The 17,812-nt window shown below is 38.8% G+C and overlaps 1 protein-coding gene across 5 annotated transcripts in view; it reads left to right on the top strand.

The window, feature by feature from the left end:
* Positions 1-17,812, top strand: part of MARVELD3 (MARVEL domain containing 3) — a 146,202-nt gene that overhangs the window by 122,363 nt on the left and 6,027 nt on the right. For 3 of the 5 annotated variants that reach the window (XM_069739147.1, XM_069739145.1, XM_069739144.1), the window contains exons 2-4: positions 423-506; positions 2,877-3,414; positions 14,477-14,586. In XM_069739147.1, coding sequence (XP_069595248.1) covers positions 2,885-3,414; positions 14,477-14,586 — 640 coding nt within the window. In that variant the 5' untranslated portion in view covers positions 423-506; positions 2,877-2,884. The remainder of the gene's footprint in view (positions 1-422; positions 507-2,876; positions 3,415-14,476; positions 14,587-17,812) is intronic. The other 2 variants (XM_069739146.1, XM_069739143.1) reach the window with 1 other exon arrangement.

Here is a 17,812-nt window from a genome sequence, read left to right as displayed (position 1 = left end):
GTTGCAGCAGGTTGTGGATGATGGGAGCAGTTGTCCCATCCGCTGACACCAGTGACCAGAGGTAAACTTTATACCTCCAATCACAGCTGAGTGCTCACGCTGTCTTTTGACAGCGTGGGAATTGTGGCTGTCTGACCGGCGGAGATGATTTCACCGCCAATCAGAAGCGGTGTTTGCCGCGCTGTCATGCACATTTACAGCACAGCAAACACTGGATGTTTGGGCCCCCATTCAAGTTAATGGAGTTCGGATTCAAGTACTGTTCTGGTACCCAATCCCGAACTTTTTGTAACTGTTCGGCCAAACCCGAACATCCAGGTGTCCGCCCATCTCTACTTAAAACTGTTTTATTATATATTAACTGACATTTGGCGTTTTTCTTTTTATGGCATTTTATACTTTTTTTTTTTCTTGTTCTGTAGAGAATATTATGAGGGAAAAGGAAGAAAAACTCCAAATGCTGAGCAGACAACGATAAAAAAACCAAAATCCTAGCCACCCTAAGGGTATGTTCACACGTTCCTGATTTCCATCCTTTTTTTTTCAGGACTGTTTTTTAAAAAACTGCAGCTCTTGGCAGAAAACGCAGGTCCTTTTTTTTGTCCTTTTTTTGATCCTTTTTTTGATCCTTTTTTTTATGCAGTTTTCTATGCAGTTAAAATGGCTGAAAATACCCTAACCCTACCCCTAACCCTACCCCTAACCCTACCCCTAAACCTACCCCTAACCCTATTCTAACCTTAGTGGAAAAAAAAAAAAATTCTTAATTTTTTTTTATTGTCCCTACCTATGGGGGTGACAAAGGTGTCATTTACTATTTTTTTTTATTTTGATCACTGAGATAGGTTATATCTCAGTGATCAAAATGCACTTTGGAACGAATCTGCCGGCCGGCAGATTCGGCGGGCGCACTGCGCATGCGCCCGCCATTTTGCAAGATGGCGGCGCCCAGGGAGAAGACGGCCGGACGGACACCGGGACGCCGGGTAAGTATAAGGGGGGGAGATTAGGGCACGGGGGGGGGCATCGGAGCACTGGGGGGGGGGCATCGGAGCACGGGGCGGTGGGATTGGAGCACGGGGGGGCGGGATCGGAGCACGGGGGGGCAGCCACACTCCGCCCACGCACTTCCGCCCGCTTCCCCGCACTTCCTGCTGCAGCGGTTCGGCACCACAAACCGCAGTAAAACCCGCAGATATTTTTTTCATCTGCGGGTTTTACTGCGGGTTTGACCTCACAATGGAGGTCAATGGGTGCAGAACCGCTGCGGCTCCGAAAAAAGAAGTGACATGGTACTTCTTTTTTCCCGCAGTTATTCAGCGCGGTTTTTTTTTTGATTTTCCGCATTGTGGGCACAGCAGTTCCTGTTTTCCATAGGGTACAATGTAATGTACCCTGCATGGAAAACAGCTGCGGACCCGCAGCGGGAAAATCGCGGCAATTCCGCATGAAAAAAAGGATCGTGTGAACATGGCCTAAAGAAAGAAAAAAATAGTGTCTATCATTCTTATTTATGTAACGTGACACATTATTTATTATTATTTATGCACAATGATACATTGTTTATGTGCAATGATGCATTGTTACATTGTATATTTATTATGTGAAATAATACATTGTTATTAGTTGTGCACAATGATACATTATTATTTATGCACAATGATACAGTGTTTATGTGCAATGATGCATTGTTACATTGTATATTTAGTATGTGAAATAATACATTGTTATTAGTTGTGCACAATGATACATTATTATTTATGCACAATGATAGTGTTTATGTGCAATGATGCATTGTTACATTGTATATTTAGTATGTGAAATAATACATTATTAGTTGTGCACAATGATACATTGTTTATGTGCATTGCTACATTGTGTATTAGTTATATGAAATGATACATTGTCATTTGTAAATATACAATGATTACAATTTATCAGAAATTCTCCACTGTTTTCAATCAGTAACCTCAGATTTCGTTTAGACATGTAGATGTATACAGATTACTAATCTCGGATGAGACCTATTATCACTTCTTTCCTGCTCTTTGATCCTCAATCAGAAATCGGTAATTTTTTTGCAATGCAAACAGACCATTTAGGCTGTGTTCACACTTTGCGTTTTTTTCAGCGTTTTTTTTTATGCCAATTTTAAGCTGCTAACAAAAAACAGGTTTTGCTGTGTTTTTTGCTGCCTTTTTTGCACTACCCATTGCTTTCAATGAGTGAAAAACACTGAAACAAGTGACATGCTGCATTTTGCAAAAACCAAGCTCTTATGGCAAAACAGTCAGGAGAAAAAAACCCCAGTATGTGTGCATGAGATTTCCGAAATCTCATTGGCTTTGCTGGTACTGTGAAACATAGCTGAAAATTTGCATTAAAAAAGCGCTGCAAAAACGCAATGTGAGAACATAGCCTTACAGTTTTCTATGTTATAGAATTGCAATGTATCCATAAACCTCAGATGATATACTGTGGTATCCGTTGTTTTGTTTTTCTCGCACTCATTGATTTGAATGAGTCTCATCCAATTTCCGGAGGACAATTTAGCATTCTGCCATTTTTCTTTTCATGCATACAGATTTGGGCAGTAAAAAAAATTGTTGTTCCGTACCTCCCCATTGAATAACATTGGTCCGAGTGCCATCCGTTTAGCTCAGCATTTAGAGAACTGATAGATCTGTGGCAGATAAAAGTGATTAAAAAAAAAAAACTACAGCCAACAGCCCAGTAAGTGACATATCCTTGGAATCAGTGTTTGGTATTGCAGTTAAGTCCTATTAACTTTAATGGGGGTGTGCAGTTGAAAGAATTGTTGACCTATTGTTTTTAAGGAATTCCTTGATGCTCATTTATAAATGTCTCTGTCTTAGGTCAGAAAATGGTGGATAGTGGCCCCTATCCGAGCGATGGGGAGAGCCGAGCACCAAGGAAACACAGATACGAGCAGCGCAGCAGTCGTCCCAATACACGTGATGGTCGCTCCGACTCTCAGGATGGATATACCAGTGAGAAGAATCCCAGCAGGAGTCACCACGAGCGCAGCCAGAACCGGCCGAGAGAAAGAGAAGAGTATCATGGCGACAGGAGGCAAAACAGGCATCGGGAAGACAGGAGTCGGGTCCACCATCAAGAAAGGGACCAGGATAGGAGTAGAGACCAGCGCTACAATGATGGAGGGCAGAGCAGATATGAGGCGGACAGGAGCCGTCATCGCTATGAGGAGAGAGACGGGTATTACCGGGAGAGCAGCCCAGGCAGACACGAGGAAAGGAACAATCGCCACGAAGAGAGGAGCCGCAGCAGATTGGATGAGCGAGACAGACATCAAGAGAACTACGTGCAAAGTGTAGACCGACATGGACTCTCAATGAGCAAAAAAGAGCCAGAACATTACTACCCAGCTGAGAGGTGAGCACCAAAGGCAAAAATACTCTGGAATACCCCAACCTCAGAAAGCAGTGACATAGTTATAATCTTGTACATTTGAGCATTATTATAGTCATTATATTCTTGTACATAGGGGCGGTATTATAATAATTATAATCTTGTACATAGGGAGCAGTATTATAGTAGTTATATTCTTGTACATAGGTGGCAGTATTATAGTAGTTATATTCTTGTACATAGGTGGCAGTATTATAGTAGTTATATTCTTGTACATAGGTGGCAGTATTATAGTAGTTATATTCTTGTACATAGGGAGCAGTATTATAGTAGTTATATTCTTGACATAGGGGGCAGTATTATAGTAGTTATATTCTTGTACATAGGGAGCAGTATTATAGTAGTTATATTCTTGTATATAGGGAGCAGTATTATAGTAGTTATATTCTTGTATATAGGGAGCAGTATTATAGTAGTTATATTCTTGTATATAGGGAGCAGTATTATAGTAGTTATATTCTTGTATATAGGGAGCAGTATTATAGTAGTTATATTCTTGTATATAGGGAGCAGCATTATAGTAGTTATAGTCTTGTACATAGGGGCAGTATTATAGTAGTTATATTCTTGTACATAGGAGCAGTATTATATTAGTTATATTCTTGTACATAGGGGCAGTATTATAGTAGTTATATTCTTGTATATAGGGAGCAGTATTATAGTAGTTATATTCTTGTACATAGGGGGCAGTATTATAGTAGTTATATTCTTGTACATAGGGGCAGTATTATAGTAGTTATATTCTTGTACATAGGGGCAGTATTATAGTAGTTATATTCTTGTACATAGGGGCAGTATTATAGTAGTTATATTCTTGTACATAGGAGCAGTATTATAGTAATTATAATCTTGTACATAGGGGCAGTATTATAGTAGTTATATTCTTGTATATAGGGAGCAGTATTATAGTAGTTATATTCTTATACATAGGGGCAGTATTATAGTAGTTATATTCTTGTACATAGGGGGCAGTATTATAGTAGTTATATTCTTGTACATAGGGGGCAGTATTATAGTAGTTATATTCTTGTATATAGGGAGCAGTATTATAGTAGTTATATTCTTGTACATAGGGGGCAGTATTATAGTAGTTATATTCTTGTATATAGGGAGCAGTATTATAGTAGTTATATTCTTGTACATAGGGGGCAGTATTATAGTAGTTATATTCTTGTACATAGGGAGCAGTATTATAGTAGTTATATTCTTGTATATAGGGAGCAGTATTATAGTAGTTATATTCTTGTATATAGGGAGCAGTATTATAGTAGTTATATTCTTGTATATAGGGAGCAGTATTATAGTAGTTATATTCTTGTACATAGGGAGCAGTATTATAGTAGTTATATTCTTATACATAGGGGGCAGTATTATAGTAGTTATATTCTTGTACATAGGGGGCAGTATTATAGTAGTTATATTCTTGTACATAGGGAGCAGTATTATAGTAGTAATATTCTTGTACATAGGGAGCAGTATTATAGTAGTTATATTCTTGTACATAGGAGCAGTATTATAGTAGTTATATTCTTGTACATAGGGGGCAGTATTATAGTAGTTATATTCTTGTATATAGGGAGCAGTATTATAGTAGTTATATTCTTGTACATAGGGAGCAGTATTATAGTAGTTATATTCTTGTATATAGGGAGCAGTATTATAGTAGTTATATTCTTGTACATAGGGGGCAGTATTATAGTAGTTATATTCTTGTATATAGGGAGCAGTATTATAGTAGTTATATTCTTGTACATAGGGGGCAGTATTATAGTAGTTATATTCTTGTATATAGGGAGCAGTATTATAGTAGTTATATTCTTGTACATAGGGGCAGTATTATAGTAGTTATATTCTTATACATAGGGGCAGTATTATAGTAGTTATATTCTTGTACATAGGGGGCAGTATTATAGTAGTTATATTCTTGTATATAGGGAGCAGTATTATAGTAGTTATATTCTTGTACATAGGGGGCAGTATTATAGTAGTTATATTCTTGTATATAGGGAGCAGTATTATAGTAGTTATATTCTTGTACATAGGGGGCAGTATTATAGTAGTTATATTCTTGTATATAGGGAGCAGTATTATAGTAGTTATATTCTTGTACATAGGGGGCAGTATTATAGTAGTTATATTCTTGTACATAGGGGCAGTATTATAGTAGTTATATTCTTATACATAGGGGCAGTATTATAGTAGTTATATTCTTGTACATAGGGAGCAGTATTATAGTAGTTATATTCTTGTATATAGGAGCAATATTATAGTAGTTATATTCTTGTACATAGGGGGCAGCATATATATACAGGCAGCACTCCATAGTTTAAAGGTGAAAAAATGTGGTTTTATTTCAAACCCACATAGTGTGGCAACGTTTCTGCTCAAATGAGCCTTTTTCAAGCCTTCCAAAAAGCTCATTTGAGCCGAAAAGTTGCCATAGTATGTGGGATTGAAATAAATCCACATTTTTTTCACCTTTAATCTATGCAGTGCTGCCTGCGTTTTTTCCTATGTCTGGATTGAGGCAAGTCTTAGATGTTTTGTCTGGGAGGCGTGCACCCACCTATTGGAAAAGTGCTGTTCCAATTTTCTATGACATATATCTCTATCTAGCTATGTGTGTGTATGTGTCAAGCCCCATCCACTCCGCATATCCACACTCGCTCCACACGGCCCACATTGTTAGCGCACATTGGTGGAGAAACATTCACCTCGAAAACCATCCTGCAAAACTCACTGGCTGTGACGTCCCGGCTGCTGCGAGCTACAATCATGGCCGCCGCCTTCAGAGTATCAGTGCGCGGCAGGAACAGGTCACAGCTCCACCGTGTTTAGAATGGAGTTGTTCCTGTGAGGCATGATGATGAGGAAATACCCAATATATGAGGTGATATAATCTGATATATGAGGTGAGATCGATATATGAGGTAATATCTGATATATGAAGTAATATAATCTCAAAGATTAGGAAATTGCCGATATATGAGGTGATGTAATCTGATATATGATGTGAGATACGATATATGAGGTAATATCTCATATATGAGGTAATATAAACCCAAATATGGGGAAATAGCCAATATATGAGGTAATTTAATCCGATATTTGAGGCGAGAGACGATATATGAGGTAATATAATCTCAAAGATGAGGAAATTGCCAATATATGAGGTAATATAATCCAATGTATGAGGAAATAGCCAATATATCTAATATATAATTGCCTAGAATACTACTTCCTGCAATTTGTGCCAACTTCCTGTCCGGAGCTAATGTCCTGAGATAATGTCCAGAGCTAATGTCCGGAGCTAATGTCCTGAGATAATGTCCAGAGCTAATGTCCGGAGCTAATGTCCGGAGTCAACTATATCAATAGTAAAAGAATAAAAACTGAAAATGTAGGCCCCTTAAAAAATAGTGAGGAAAGAATGGTTGTAAATGACGAGGAAAAAGCTAACATATTAAACACCTTCTTCTCCACGGTATTCACGGTGGAAAATGAAATGCTAGGTGAAATCCCAAGAAACAATGAAAACCCTATATTAAGGGTCACCAATCTAACCCAAGAAGAGGTGCGAAACCGGCTAAATAAGATTAAAATAGATAAATCTCCGGGTCCGGATGGCATACACCCACGAGTACTAAGAGAACTAAGTAATGTAATAGATAAACCATTATTTCTTATTTTTAGTGACTCTATAGCGACAGGGTCTGTTCCGCAGGACTGGCGCACAGCAAATGTGGTGCCAATATTCAAAAAGGGCTCTAAAAGTGAACCTGGAAATTATAGGCCAGTAAGTCTAACCTCTATTGTTGGTAAAATATTTGAAGGGTTTCTGAGGGATGTTATTCTGGATTATCTCAATGAGAATAACTGTTTAACTCCATATCAGCATGGGTTTATGAGAAATCGCTCCTGTCAAACCAATCTAATCAGTTTTTATGAAGAGGTAAGCTATAGACTGGACCACGGTGAGTCATTGGACGTGGTATATCTCGATTTTTCCAAAGCGTTTGATACCGTGCCGCACAAGAGGTTGGTACACAAAATGAGAATGCTTGGTCTGGGGGAAAATGTGTGTAAATGGGTTAGTAACTGGCTTAGTGATAGAAAGCAGAGGGTGGTTATAAATGGTATAGTCTCTAACTGGGTCGCTGTGACCAGTGGGGTACCGCAGGGGTCAGTATTGGGACCTGTTCTCTTCAACATATTCATTAATGATCTGGTAGAAGGTTTACACAGTAAAATATCGATATTTGCAGATGATACAAAACTATGTAAAGCAGTTAATACAAGAGAAGATAGTATTCTGCTACAGATGGATCTGGATAAGTTGGAAACTTGGGCTGAAAGGTGGCAGATGAGGTTTAACAATGATAAATGTAAGGTTATACACATGGGAAGAAGGAATCAATATCACCATTACACACTGAATGGGAAACCACTGGGTAAATCTGACAGGGAGAAGGACTTGGGGATCCTAGTTAATGATAAACTTACCTGGAGCAGCCAGTGCCAGGCAGCAGCTGCCAAGGCAAACAGGATCATGGGGTGCATTAAAAGAGGTCTGGATACACATGATGAGAGCATTATACTGCCTCTGTACAAATCCCTAGTTAGACCGCACATGGAGTACTGTGTCCAGTTTTGGGCAGCGGTGCTCAGGAAGGATATAATGGAACTAGAGAGAGTACAAAGGAGGGCAACAAAATTAATAAAGGGGATGGGAGAACTACAATACCCAGATAGATTAGCGAAATTAGGATTATTTAGTCTAGAAAAAAGACGACTGAGGGGCGATCTAATAACCATGTATAAGTATATAAGGGGACAATACAAATATCTCGCTGAGGATCTGTTTATACCAAGGAAGGTGACGGGCACAAGGGGGCATTCTTTGCGTCTGGAGGAGAGAAGGTTTTTCCACCAACATAGAAGAGGATTCTTTACTGTTAGGGCAGTGAGAATCTGGAATTGCTTGCCTGAGGAGGTGGTGATGGCGAACTCAGTCGAGGGGTTCAAGAGAGGCCTGGATGTCTTCCTGAAGCAGAACAATATTGTATCATACAATTATTAGGTTCTGTAGAAGGACGTAGATCTGGGGATTTATTATGATGGAATATAGGCTGAACTGGATGGACAAATGTCTTTTTTCAGCCTTACTAACTATGTTACTATGTATGTTACTATGTAAGTGACGTCAACAGTGTCCAGTGTCTGATTGGTTGCCGCCTGCTGCGAGCGACCAATCAGAAACGTGCCGTACTGTGACACACTCCGCCCGCCATTTTGGTGTGATTTTTGAATTTTTACCTCACAGCAAGTTTCTACTGCGTGGAGGCGGGCCCAGTGACGTTGCTCTTCAAGCTCCTGCCGAATTTCGTCAAAAAAATGATAATACCATTTACCAAAACTATATATATTTAGTTGTGAAGTGGTTCAGTGACATTTGCACACCAATTTTGAACTTTTGTTTGGTGTTTTCTCCATATACTGCCTATTATTTTTGTTCTTTCTTACTATTATTTATTAATTGTATTATTCTTACATTTGAATAAATAAAGTATATATGGATTCTAGACTCCCGATTCTTTAGAATCGGGCTGCCATCTAGTCCAATATATTAGGTAATATCTGTTATATGAAGTAATATAATCCCAAATGATGCAATATAATCCGCTGTACGAGGTAATATCCAATATATGAGGTGATATCCAGTATATGATTTGATTTCTGATATATGAGGTAATATAATCCCATATATGAGGTAATATTATCCAATATATGAGGTAATATAATCCCATATATGAGGTAATATTATCCAATATATGACGTAATATCCAGTATATGATTTGATTTCTGATATATGAGGTAAGATAATCAGATATGTGAGGAACTATCCAATATATGAGGTAATATAATCCGAGATATGAGGTAATATAAACATACTAGATGGTGGCCCGATTCTAACGCATTGGGTATTCTAGAATATGCATGTCCACGTAGTATATTGCCCGGTCACGTCATATACAGCACAGAGCCACGTAGTATATTGCCCAGCCACGTAGTATATTGCCCAGTCACGTAGTATATTGCCCAGTCACGTAGTATATTGTCCAGTCACGTAGTATATTGTCCAGTCACGTAGTATATAAGATTAAGTACAAAGAAAGAAAAGAGCCAGCTCACCGATATGTGCAAGGAGCACGGAACTTCGTCCTGACTCGACGTAGTGCAGATCCAAGTAAAAGAGAAAAATGTTCCAGCTTCTTGATAAAATGTCAAACATTAATCCATCATATAAAATAGTAGAAGACACACTCCTGGGACAATGCCATATCACAAGTGAAGAAAGCTACGCGTTTCGACCATACGGTCTTTGTCACATGTGATCTACTCAGCAGTCCATCCGGTATAAGAAGGACTGACCTACCAATGGAAAGGTAGAAGAAAAAAAACTCACCTGACCAAAAGTACTATAAATCACAAACACATATAAGTCATTGCCAGATATTCTAAAAAATATGAAATATATATATATATACACAATGGTAAGATACAATAAATCCCATATATACGAAAAAAAAGAAAGACAGAAAAAAACACAAAAAAGACTAAAAAACATGCAATATATGTTTTTTAGTCTTTTTTGTGTTTTTTTTCTGTCTTTTTCTGTTTTTTCGTATATATGGGATTTATTGTATCTTACCATTGTGTATGTATATATATGTATATATATATATATATATATATATATATATATATTGTTCATATTTTTTAGAATATCTGGCAATGACTTATATGTGTTTGTGATTTATAGTACTTTTGGTCAGGTGAGTTTTTTTTTTTCTACCTTTCCATTGGTAGGTCAGTCCTTCTTAGGCCGCCGGCACACTTGCGAGTTTTACGAACGTATGAGCGCAGAAAATACGTCCGTAAAACTCGCAAAACAAACGTCACAATTGTTCTCTATGCCCCTGCTCCTATCTGCCGTATTTTACTGATCAGTATTATACGGCTTTCTACGGCCGTAGAAAATTGCAGCATGCTGCGTTTGTCACCGTTTTGCGCAAATAAAACGCCAATGAAAGTCTATGGAAGCCCCAAAAATACGGATTACACACGGACCAGCAGTGTGACTTGCGAGAGATACGCAGCGGTGTTAGAGAGAAAAGCCGGCAATTCAGTGCGGTGTACAGTAAAATCACACTAACAGCTTACAGTAGAATAGGTAGAATAAATGTGTACACATAGAATAGGTATATATATATATATATATATGTCAGTGAGACACATATATGTATATATTATTACTTCATACAGCGCGAGATAGCTTTAAAGCCGGTAATTCAATTACCGGCTTTTGCTATCTCCTTCCTAAACCCGACATGATATGAGACATGGTATACATATAGTAAACCATCTCATATCCCCATTTTTTTTGCATATTCCACACTACTAATGTTAGTAGTGTGTATGTGCAAAATTTGGCCGTTCTAGCTATTAAATTAAAGGGTTAATTGGCGGAAAAAATTGGCGTGGGCTCCAGCGCAATTTTCTCCGCCAGAGTGGTAAAGCCAGTGACTGAGGGCAGATATTAATAGCCTGGAGAGGGTCCATAGTTATTGGCCCCCCCTGGCTAAAAACACCTGCCCCCAGCCACCCCAGAAAAGGCACATCTGGAAGATGCGCCTATTCTGGCACTTGGCCACTCTCTTCCCATTCCCGTGTAGCGGTGGGATATGGGGTAATGAAGGGTTAATGCCACCTTGCTATTGTAAGGTGACATTAAGCCAAATTAATAATGGAGAGGCGTCAATTATGACACCTATCCATTATTAATCCAATTGTAGTAAAGGGTTAAAAACACAAACACATTATTTAAAATTATTTTAATGAAAAAATCACAAAGGTTGTTGTAATAATTTTATTCTTCGCTCAATCCACTCACTGAAGACCCTCGATCTGTAACAAAGTCAAAATAATAAACCAACAATATACATACCTTCCGAACATCTGTAACGTCCAACGATGTAAATCCATCTGAAGAGGTTAAAATATTTTACAGCCAGGAGCTCTGCTAATGCAGCGCTGCTCCTTGCTGCAAAACCCCAGAGAATGAAGGTAAAGTAGGTCAATGACGTATATTTACCTTCATTTGCGGTGAGGTGCCCTCTGCTGGTTGTTCCTAGATCGTGGAAACTTTCCTAGAAAGCTCCCAGGCTCGAGTTCATAAGAGGACAACCAGCAGAGGGCGCCTCACCGCGAATGAAGGTAAATATAGGTCATTGACCTACTTTACCTTCATTCCCCGGGGTTTTGCAGCCAGGAGCACCATTAGCAGAACTCCAGGCTGCAAAATATTTTAACCCCTTCAGATGGATGTTACAGATCTTCGGGAGGTATGTATATTGTTAGTTTATTATTTTTACTTTGTTATAGATCGAGGGTCTTCAGTGAGTGGATTGAGCGAAGAATAAATTATTACAACAACCTTTGTGATTTTTTCATTAAAATAATTTTTAATAATGTGTGTGTTTTTTTAACACTTTACTACAATTGGATTAATAATGGATAGGTGTCATAATTGACGCCTCTCCATTATTAATTTGGCTTAATGTCACCTTACAATAGCAAGGTAGCATTAACCCTTCATTACCCCATATCCCACCGCTACAGGGTAATGGGAAGAGAGTGGCCAAGTGCCAGAATAGGCGCATCTTCCAGATGTGCCTTTTCTGGGGTGGCTGGGGGCAGGTGTTTTTAGCCAGGGGGGGCCAATAACCATGGACCCTCTCCAGGCTATTAATATCTGCCCTCAGTCACTGGCTTTACTACTCTGGCGGAGAAAATTGGGCGGGAGCCCACGCCAATTTTTTCCGCCAATTAACCCTTTAATTTAAGAGCTAGAACGGCCAAATTTTGCATATACACACTACTAACATTACGGACCGTATTGTCTTACACTGTGTGTGACGCCGGCCTTATACCGGATGGACTGCTGAGTAGATCAGCTGTGACAAAGACCGTATGGTCGAAACGCGTAGCTTTCTTCACTTGTGATATGGCATTGTCCCAGCAGTGTGTCTTCTACTATTTTATATGATGGATTAAAGTTTTACATTTTATCAAGAAGCTGGAACATTTTTCTCTTTTACGTAATATATAACACTGCCCACACAGTATATAACAGTGGCCATGTAATATCTAGCACAGCCCACGGAGTATACAACACTGCCTATGTAGTATACAGGACAGAGCCACGCGGTATCTAACACAACCCACGTAGTATACAGCAGTGTGGGCATCATATCCCTGTTAAAAAAATAATTAAAATAAAAAATAGTTATATACTCACCCACCGGGATCGAATCCAGCGATGCTCTGGCATCCTGGTTTGATTGGCCCCATCCTGTTCCACAGTTAGTTACTATGCCCGGGCAATGCCTGGCTCTTCAGCTAGTATTAGTTATATTCTTGTACATAGGGGGCAGCATTATAATAGTTCTATTCTTGTACATAGGGGGCAGTATTATAGTAGTTATATTGTTGTATATAGGGAGCAGTATTATAGTAGTTATATTCTTGTACATAGGAGCAGTATTGTAGTAGTTATATTCTTGTACATAGGGAGCAGTATTATAGTAGTTATATTCTTGTACATAGGGAGCAGTATTATAGTAGTTATATTCTTGTACATAGGGGGCAGTATTATAGTAGTTATATTCTTGTACATAGGAGCAGTATTGTAGTAGTTATATTCTTGTACATAGGGGCAGTATTATAGTAGTTATATTGTTGTATATAGGGGCAGTATTATAGTAGTTATATTGTTGTATATCGGGAGCAGTATTATAGTAGTTATATTGTTGTATATAGGGAGCAGTATTATAGTAGTTATATTCTTGTACATAGGGGCAGTATTATAGTAGTTATATTGTTGTATATAGGGGCAGTATTATAGTAGTTATATTGTTGTATATAGGGAGCAGTATTATAGTAGTTATATTGTTGTATATAGGGAGCAGTATTATAGTAGTTATATTCTTGTACATAGGAGCAGTATTGTAGTAGTTATATTCTTGTACATAGGGAGCAGTATTATAGTAGTTATATTCTTGTACATAGGAGCAGTATTATAGTAGTTATATTCTTGTACATAGGAGCAGTATTATAGTAGTTATATTCTTGTATATAGGGAGCAGTATTATAGTAGTTATATTCTTGTACATAGAGGCAGTATTATAGTAGTTATATTCTTGTATATAGGGGCAGTATTATAGTAGTTATATTGTTGTATATAGGGAGCAGTATTATAGTAGTTATATTGTTGTATATAGGGAGCAGTATTATAGTAGTTATATTCTTGTACATAGGAGCAGTATTGTAGTAGTTATATTCTTGTACATAGGGAGCAGTATTATAGTAGTTATATTCTTGTACATAGGGGGCAGTATTATAGTAGTTATATTCTTGTACATAGGGGCAGTATTATAGTAGTTATATTCTTGTACATAGGAGCAGTATTGTAGTAGTTATATTCTTGTACATAGGGAGCAGTATTATAGTAGTTATATTGTTGTATATAGGGGCAGTATTATAGTAGTTATATTCTTGTACATAGGGAGCAGTATTATAGTAGTTATATTCTTGTACATAGGGGCAGTATTATAGTAGTTATATTCTTGTACATAGGGAGCAGTATTATAGTAGTTATATTCTTGTACATAAGGAGCAGTATTATAGTAGTTATATTCTTGTACATAAGGAGCAGTATTATAGTAGTTATATTCTTGTACATAGGAGCAGTATTATAGTAGTTATATTCTTGTACACAGAGGCAGCATTATAGTAGTTATATTTTTGTATATAGGGGCAGTATAATAACTACTATTGCACTTCTCTATTTTTTTATTTTTCGTTTGGCTTTTTTATATGTGCCCCACATTTATTCATTCTTCCCCCTTTGTGATTTCTTCTTATGAATTGATAAAGCTGACCCTTATTACAATTTGCCCCTCAGGTCTTTTTCTCCTCATGGTGATGAACTGCACGAGCTGGAATATTACGAAGCTGAAAGAGAAGGCGGCATCCTAGATTGTCATAAGTGCAAATATCTGTGCACAGGACGAGGTGAGTTACCTATTAGTGTCACATCATATAGTATTGGTGGGACTGTATAGAATTAATTTAACCTTTTTCTTCCTGGGATTGTATTTTTGTGTTGTGAAGTAGTAATAAATGGCCGAGTAGTTACTGTACTTTTACTATTGCCTGACACATCTGATACTGATCTTACATTATATCTCCTTCTCCGGTCACATCCAAAGCTGCAGCCCTCTGCAAATGTCATATACGTGACCAAGCAAAAATCATGTCCCTCCTGCACCCCCTCCTGACACAGGAGCGAACTCTGTCCTCCTAAAGTGGCTTTTCTTGTTCTTCACGCTGATATGAATGTTTTTTGGCAATTCGAGTTTGTAGAAAAAAGGGCAGGGCACAGTAAGGGAAAAAAAAGTCGTCCTCGCATCCGCCCTGCTCTTTCTTCTCCATTGTTCTTGTAAGAAAATTAGAGGAAATGTCCAAGAGCAAAGATGGCGCTCCATTCTTATAATGTCCCGATCTCTGCAAAGCGGAAAATACTGTAATGTCAGCAAATAATGCACAAATTCCACCCAAGAAAAAAATAAAAAGAAGGTAAAGAAGACGCTTTGAGAAAAACAGCACTGTGTGCACATTCCTTAAGGGAGGAATTAACGTCGGCGTTTTCCTGCCATTGTTGATCCAGGGTTCACCAAACTCCTTAGCAGGCGGGCGCCACTAAATTAATTGGGCGCCTTTTTTCTCCAAATTTGGGCATGGGCTAGATTACATTTCTGTCTTAATTTGCACCATAAATTTAAAATGAATCCCTCTGCAAAGCTCTGCACAAAATAAAAAACCCTGCTGGCGTTAAGAAAAAAAAAAAGTGGCATAACATTTTTTGAACACTTTTCAATCATCTTTTCTTACTTTTGTGGCGCACACGGATATATCAGCCCCATAATATATGGTTTGTTTTTTTTTTGTCCTGGTGGGACACTTCATGGCTTTGTTGGGGACATTTCCCCGTCTATTCGCCTCACCTTACACCTATAGGTTTGAAGATATCGCCGTTCTTGGGCAGTATGGTCTATGACGACTGTGATAAATGAGGCCCAATATATGTAACTTGTCTTCTTGAGTCGTCTGTTTCTGTCCTCTCCTTTCTCGTTGTGTTCAGAATCCGCTGACTTTTCTTTTTTGATAATTGATTGATTGTCACCATTTCCTGGACTTTGCACCTTGAGTCACTCTCGGCTTACTGCGTTTCCTCTGGTATTTTTATTTGCATGTTGTCGCTCATAATTGAGTCTTGTAAATTGTGTGATGGGAGGCAAATAACGCACTAAGCCAAGATAAGCCGGGATCTTGTGCACTTCTGTCAGTGATTCCCAACCTCTGCAGGTGCAGAACTACAACTTCCACCATGCATGTCCAGGTATGGTCAGAAATGTAATTCTGCAACAACTAAAGGGCCACATAGTGGTCAGTTTCTGATTGTAGGGGATCTGAACGCTGGGACCCCGCCCCCGACATTCACCATATTCGGGGTCATCGAGTCCCTTATGTAAATTTTTCATTTATTCTCCTTGGGTCTCAGTCTACCTTCAGAAGTTCTGTAGACAGGATGGCAGCGCACATATTGCCTCCTTGTTCCTGTCATCGCCAGTGCTTGGGGAGCCCCCCACAATTAGAAGCTTAACGACTATTCTGTGTGTATGTGAGAAATCGAATCTTGGCACAATAGAGTGCACGAGATTTTAAAAAACATGGCACATTTCGTAGACTGCTTTCACACATCAGGTTTTTGGTTTCAGGCACAATCCGGCAGTTTCAGGCACAATCTGGATCAGTTTTTTTCTTACGCCTGATCCGTTTTTTCCCCATAGAGTTGTATTACTGCCGGATTGTGCCTGAAGGACATGCGTTTCATCCGTTTTGTGCCGGATCCGTCCCTTCAGGCTTTTTTGCCAGACACAAAAAACGTCTCCTGCAACGTTTTTTGTGTCCGGCGAAAAAGCCTGAAGGAACATTTCCGGCAAACGCATGGAACTGATGTGTGAAAGAACACTTCCAGCGACCGAATCCGTTTTTAACACACTGAGCATGCCCAGAAGCTTTGTTTTCGATCTCTTTCTCTCGCTCTCTCTCTCCCCCCCACCCCCCCCCCCCCCCCCCCGGAACTCAAAAACCATGCGCAGTACATAGAGCCGGATCCAGCTAAAAAAAACTGATCCGGTGCATCAGTTTGCATCCATTTTTTTCACTATGTACACCGGATCCGTTTTTTAGCAAAATTGGCAGCAATTACAGCTTCCATAATGGTTGTCGCCCTGCTTTCCTATGGTGGCAAAGTTAAAATCTGAACACATGAACCGCAGGACGTGAAATATGACTTAAAAGAGACCTGTCACTTCATGATAAAAAATGGATTTAAATACCTGGTAAAATTCCCTGAGGTCCTCTGCTTTGGCAACATTTTTTCTTTTTCTGCTGCGTCGCTCCATTGCAAAGATATTCACATTTGTTACTTCTGTGAAATATGTGAAATTTCTGTTTGCATCCAACTGGGCGTTACTTCACAGTCTTCTCTAGGGGGCATGTGCTTTCACCCCTTCCTCACCAGAGGCTGCCAATCACAGCTCAGCATTTCAGACTGGCAGATCAGCTGCTGAGCTGTGATTGGCAGCATCTAGAAGAGAAGAGTGAGAGCACCCACAGAGAAGACTATGAACAAAAGCCCAAGCAGAGATTTCACATGTTGCACTCTAGAAATGACAAATGTAGATATCTCTGCAATGGAGGGACACAGCGGAAAATGAAAAAAAGCTTCAGAATCAGATGAACTCAAGGATTTCTTTTACAAAGTATTAAACTCAATTTAACATACCCTTTAAAGGGATTTTTCTCCTTTCAAGTTTCTTCCTGCTTCCTTCTGCTCATGGTAACTTACTAGACCAATAGTAACAGCTGCAGCACCAACATTGGGGAGAGGTATTAAGAGTACAAGAAAGTGAAGTTATTTATATTAACCAATCAGATGTCACCATTAATTTTTAAGAGGTACACTGATAAGTGAAAGCATCCCACATCCATCTATGCAAATAAACCACATAATAAAGCATCTTGATGATGAAGGAAGCAAGTTCCGAATCACATGGGAGTAAATACCCTTTTAAAGTGAACCTGCCAAATGCACACCCAGACCATGTAAGAGTTAACTTAAAGGGGTGTTCCCAGAATGTCAGCCTATCGCTTATGCATATATCAATTGACA

This window comes from Ranitomeya imitator, chromosome 9 (genome assembly GCF_032444005.1).
Source record: "Ranitomeya imitator isolate aRanImi1 chromosome 9, aRanImi1.pri, whole genome shotgun sequence".
NCBI lineage: Eukaryota > Metazoa > Chordata > Amphibia > Anura > Dendrobatidae > Ranitomeya > Ranitomeya imitator.
The sequence above is the reverse complement of the archived record's forward strand: the minus strand, read 5'-3'. Positions and strand labels throughout refer to the sequence as shown.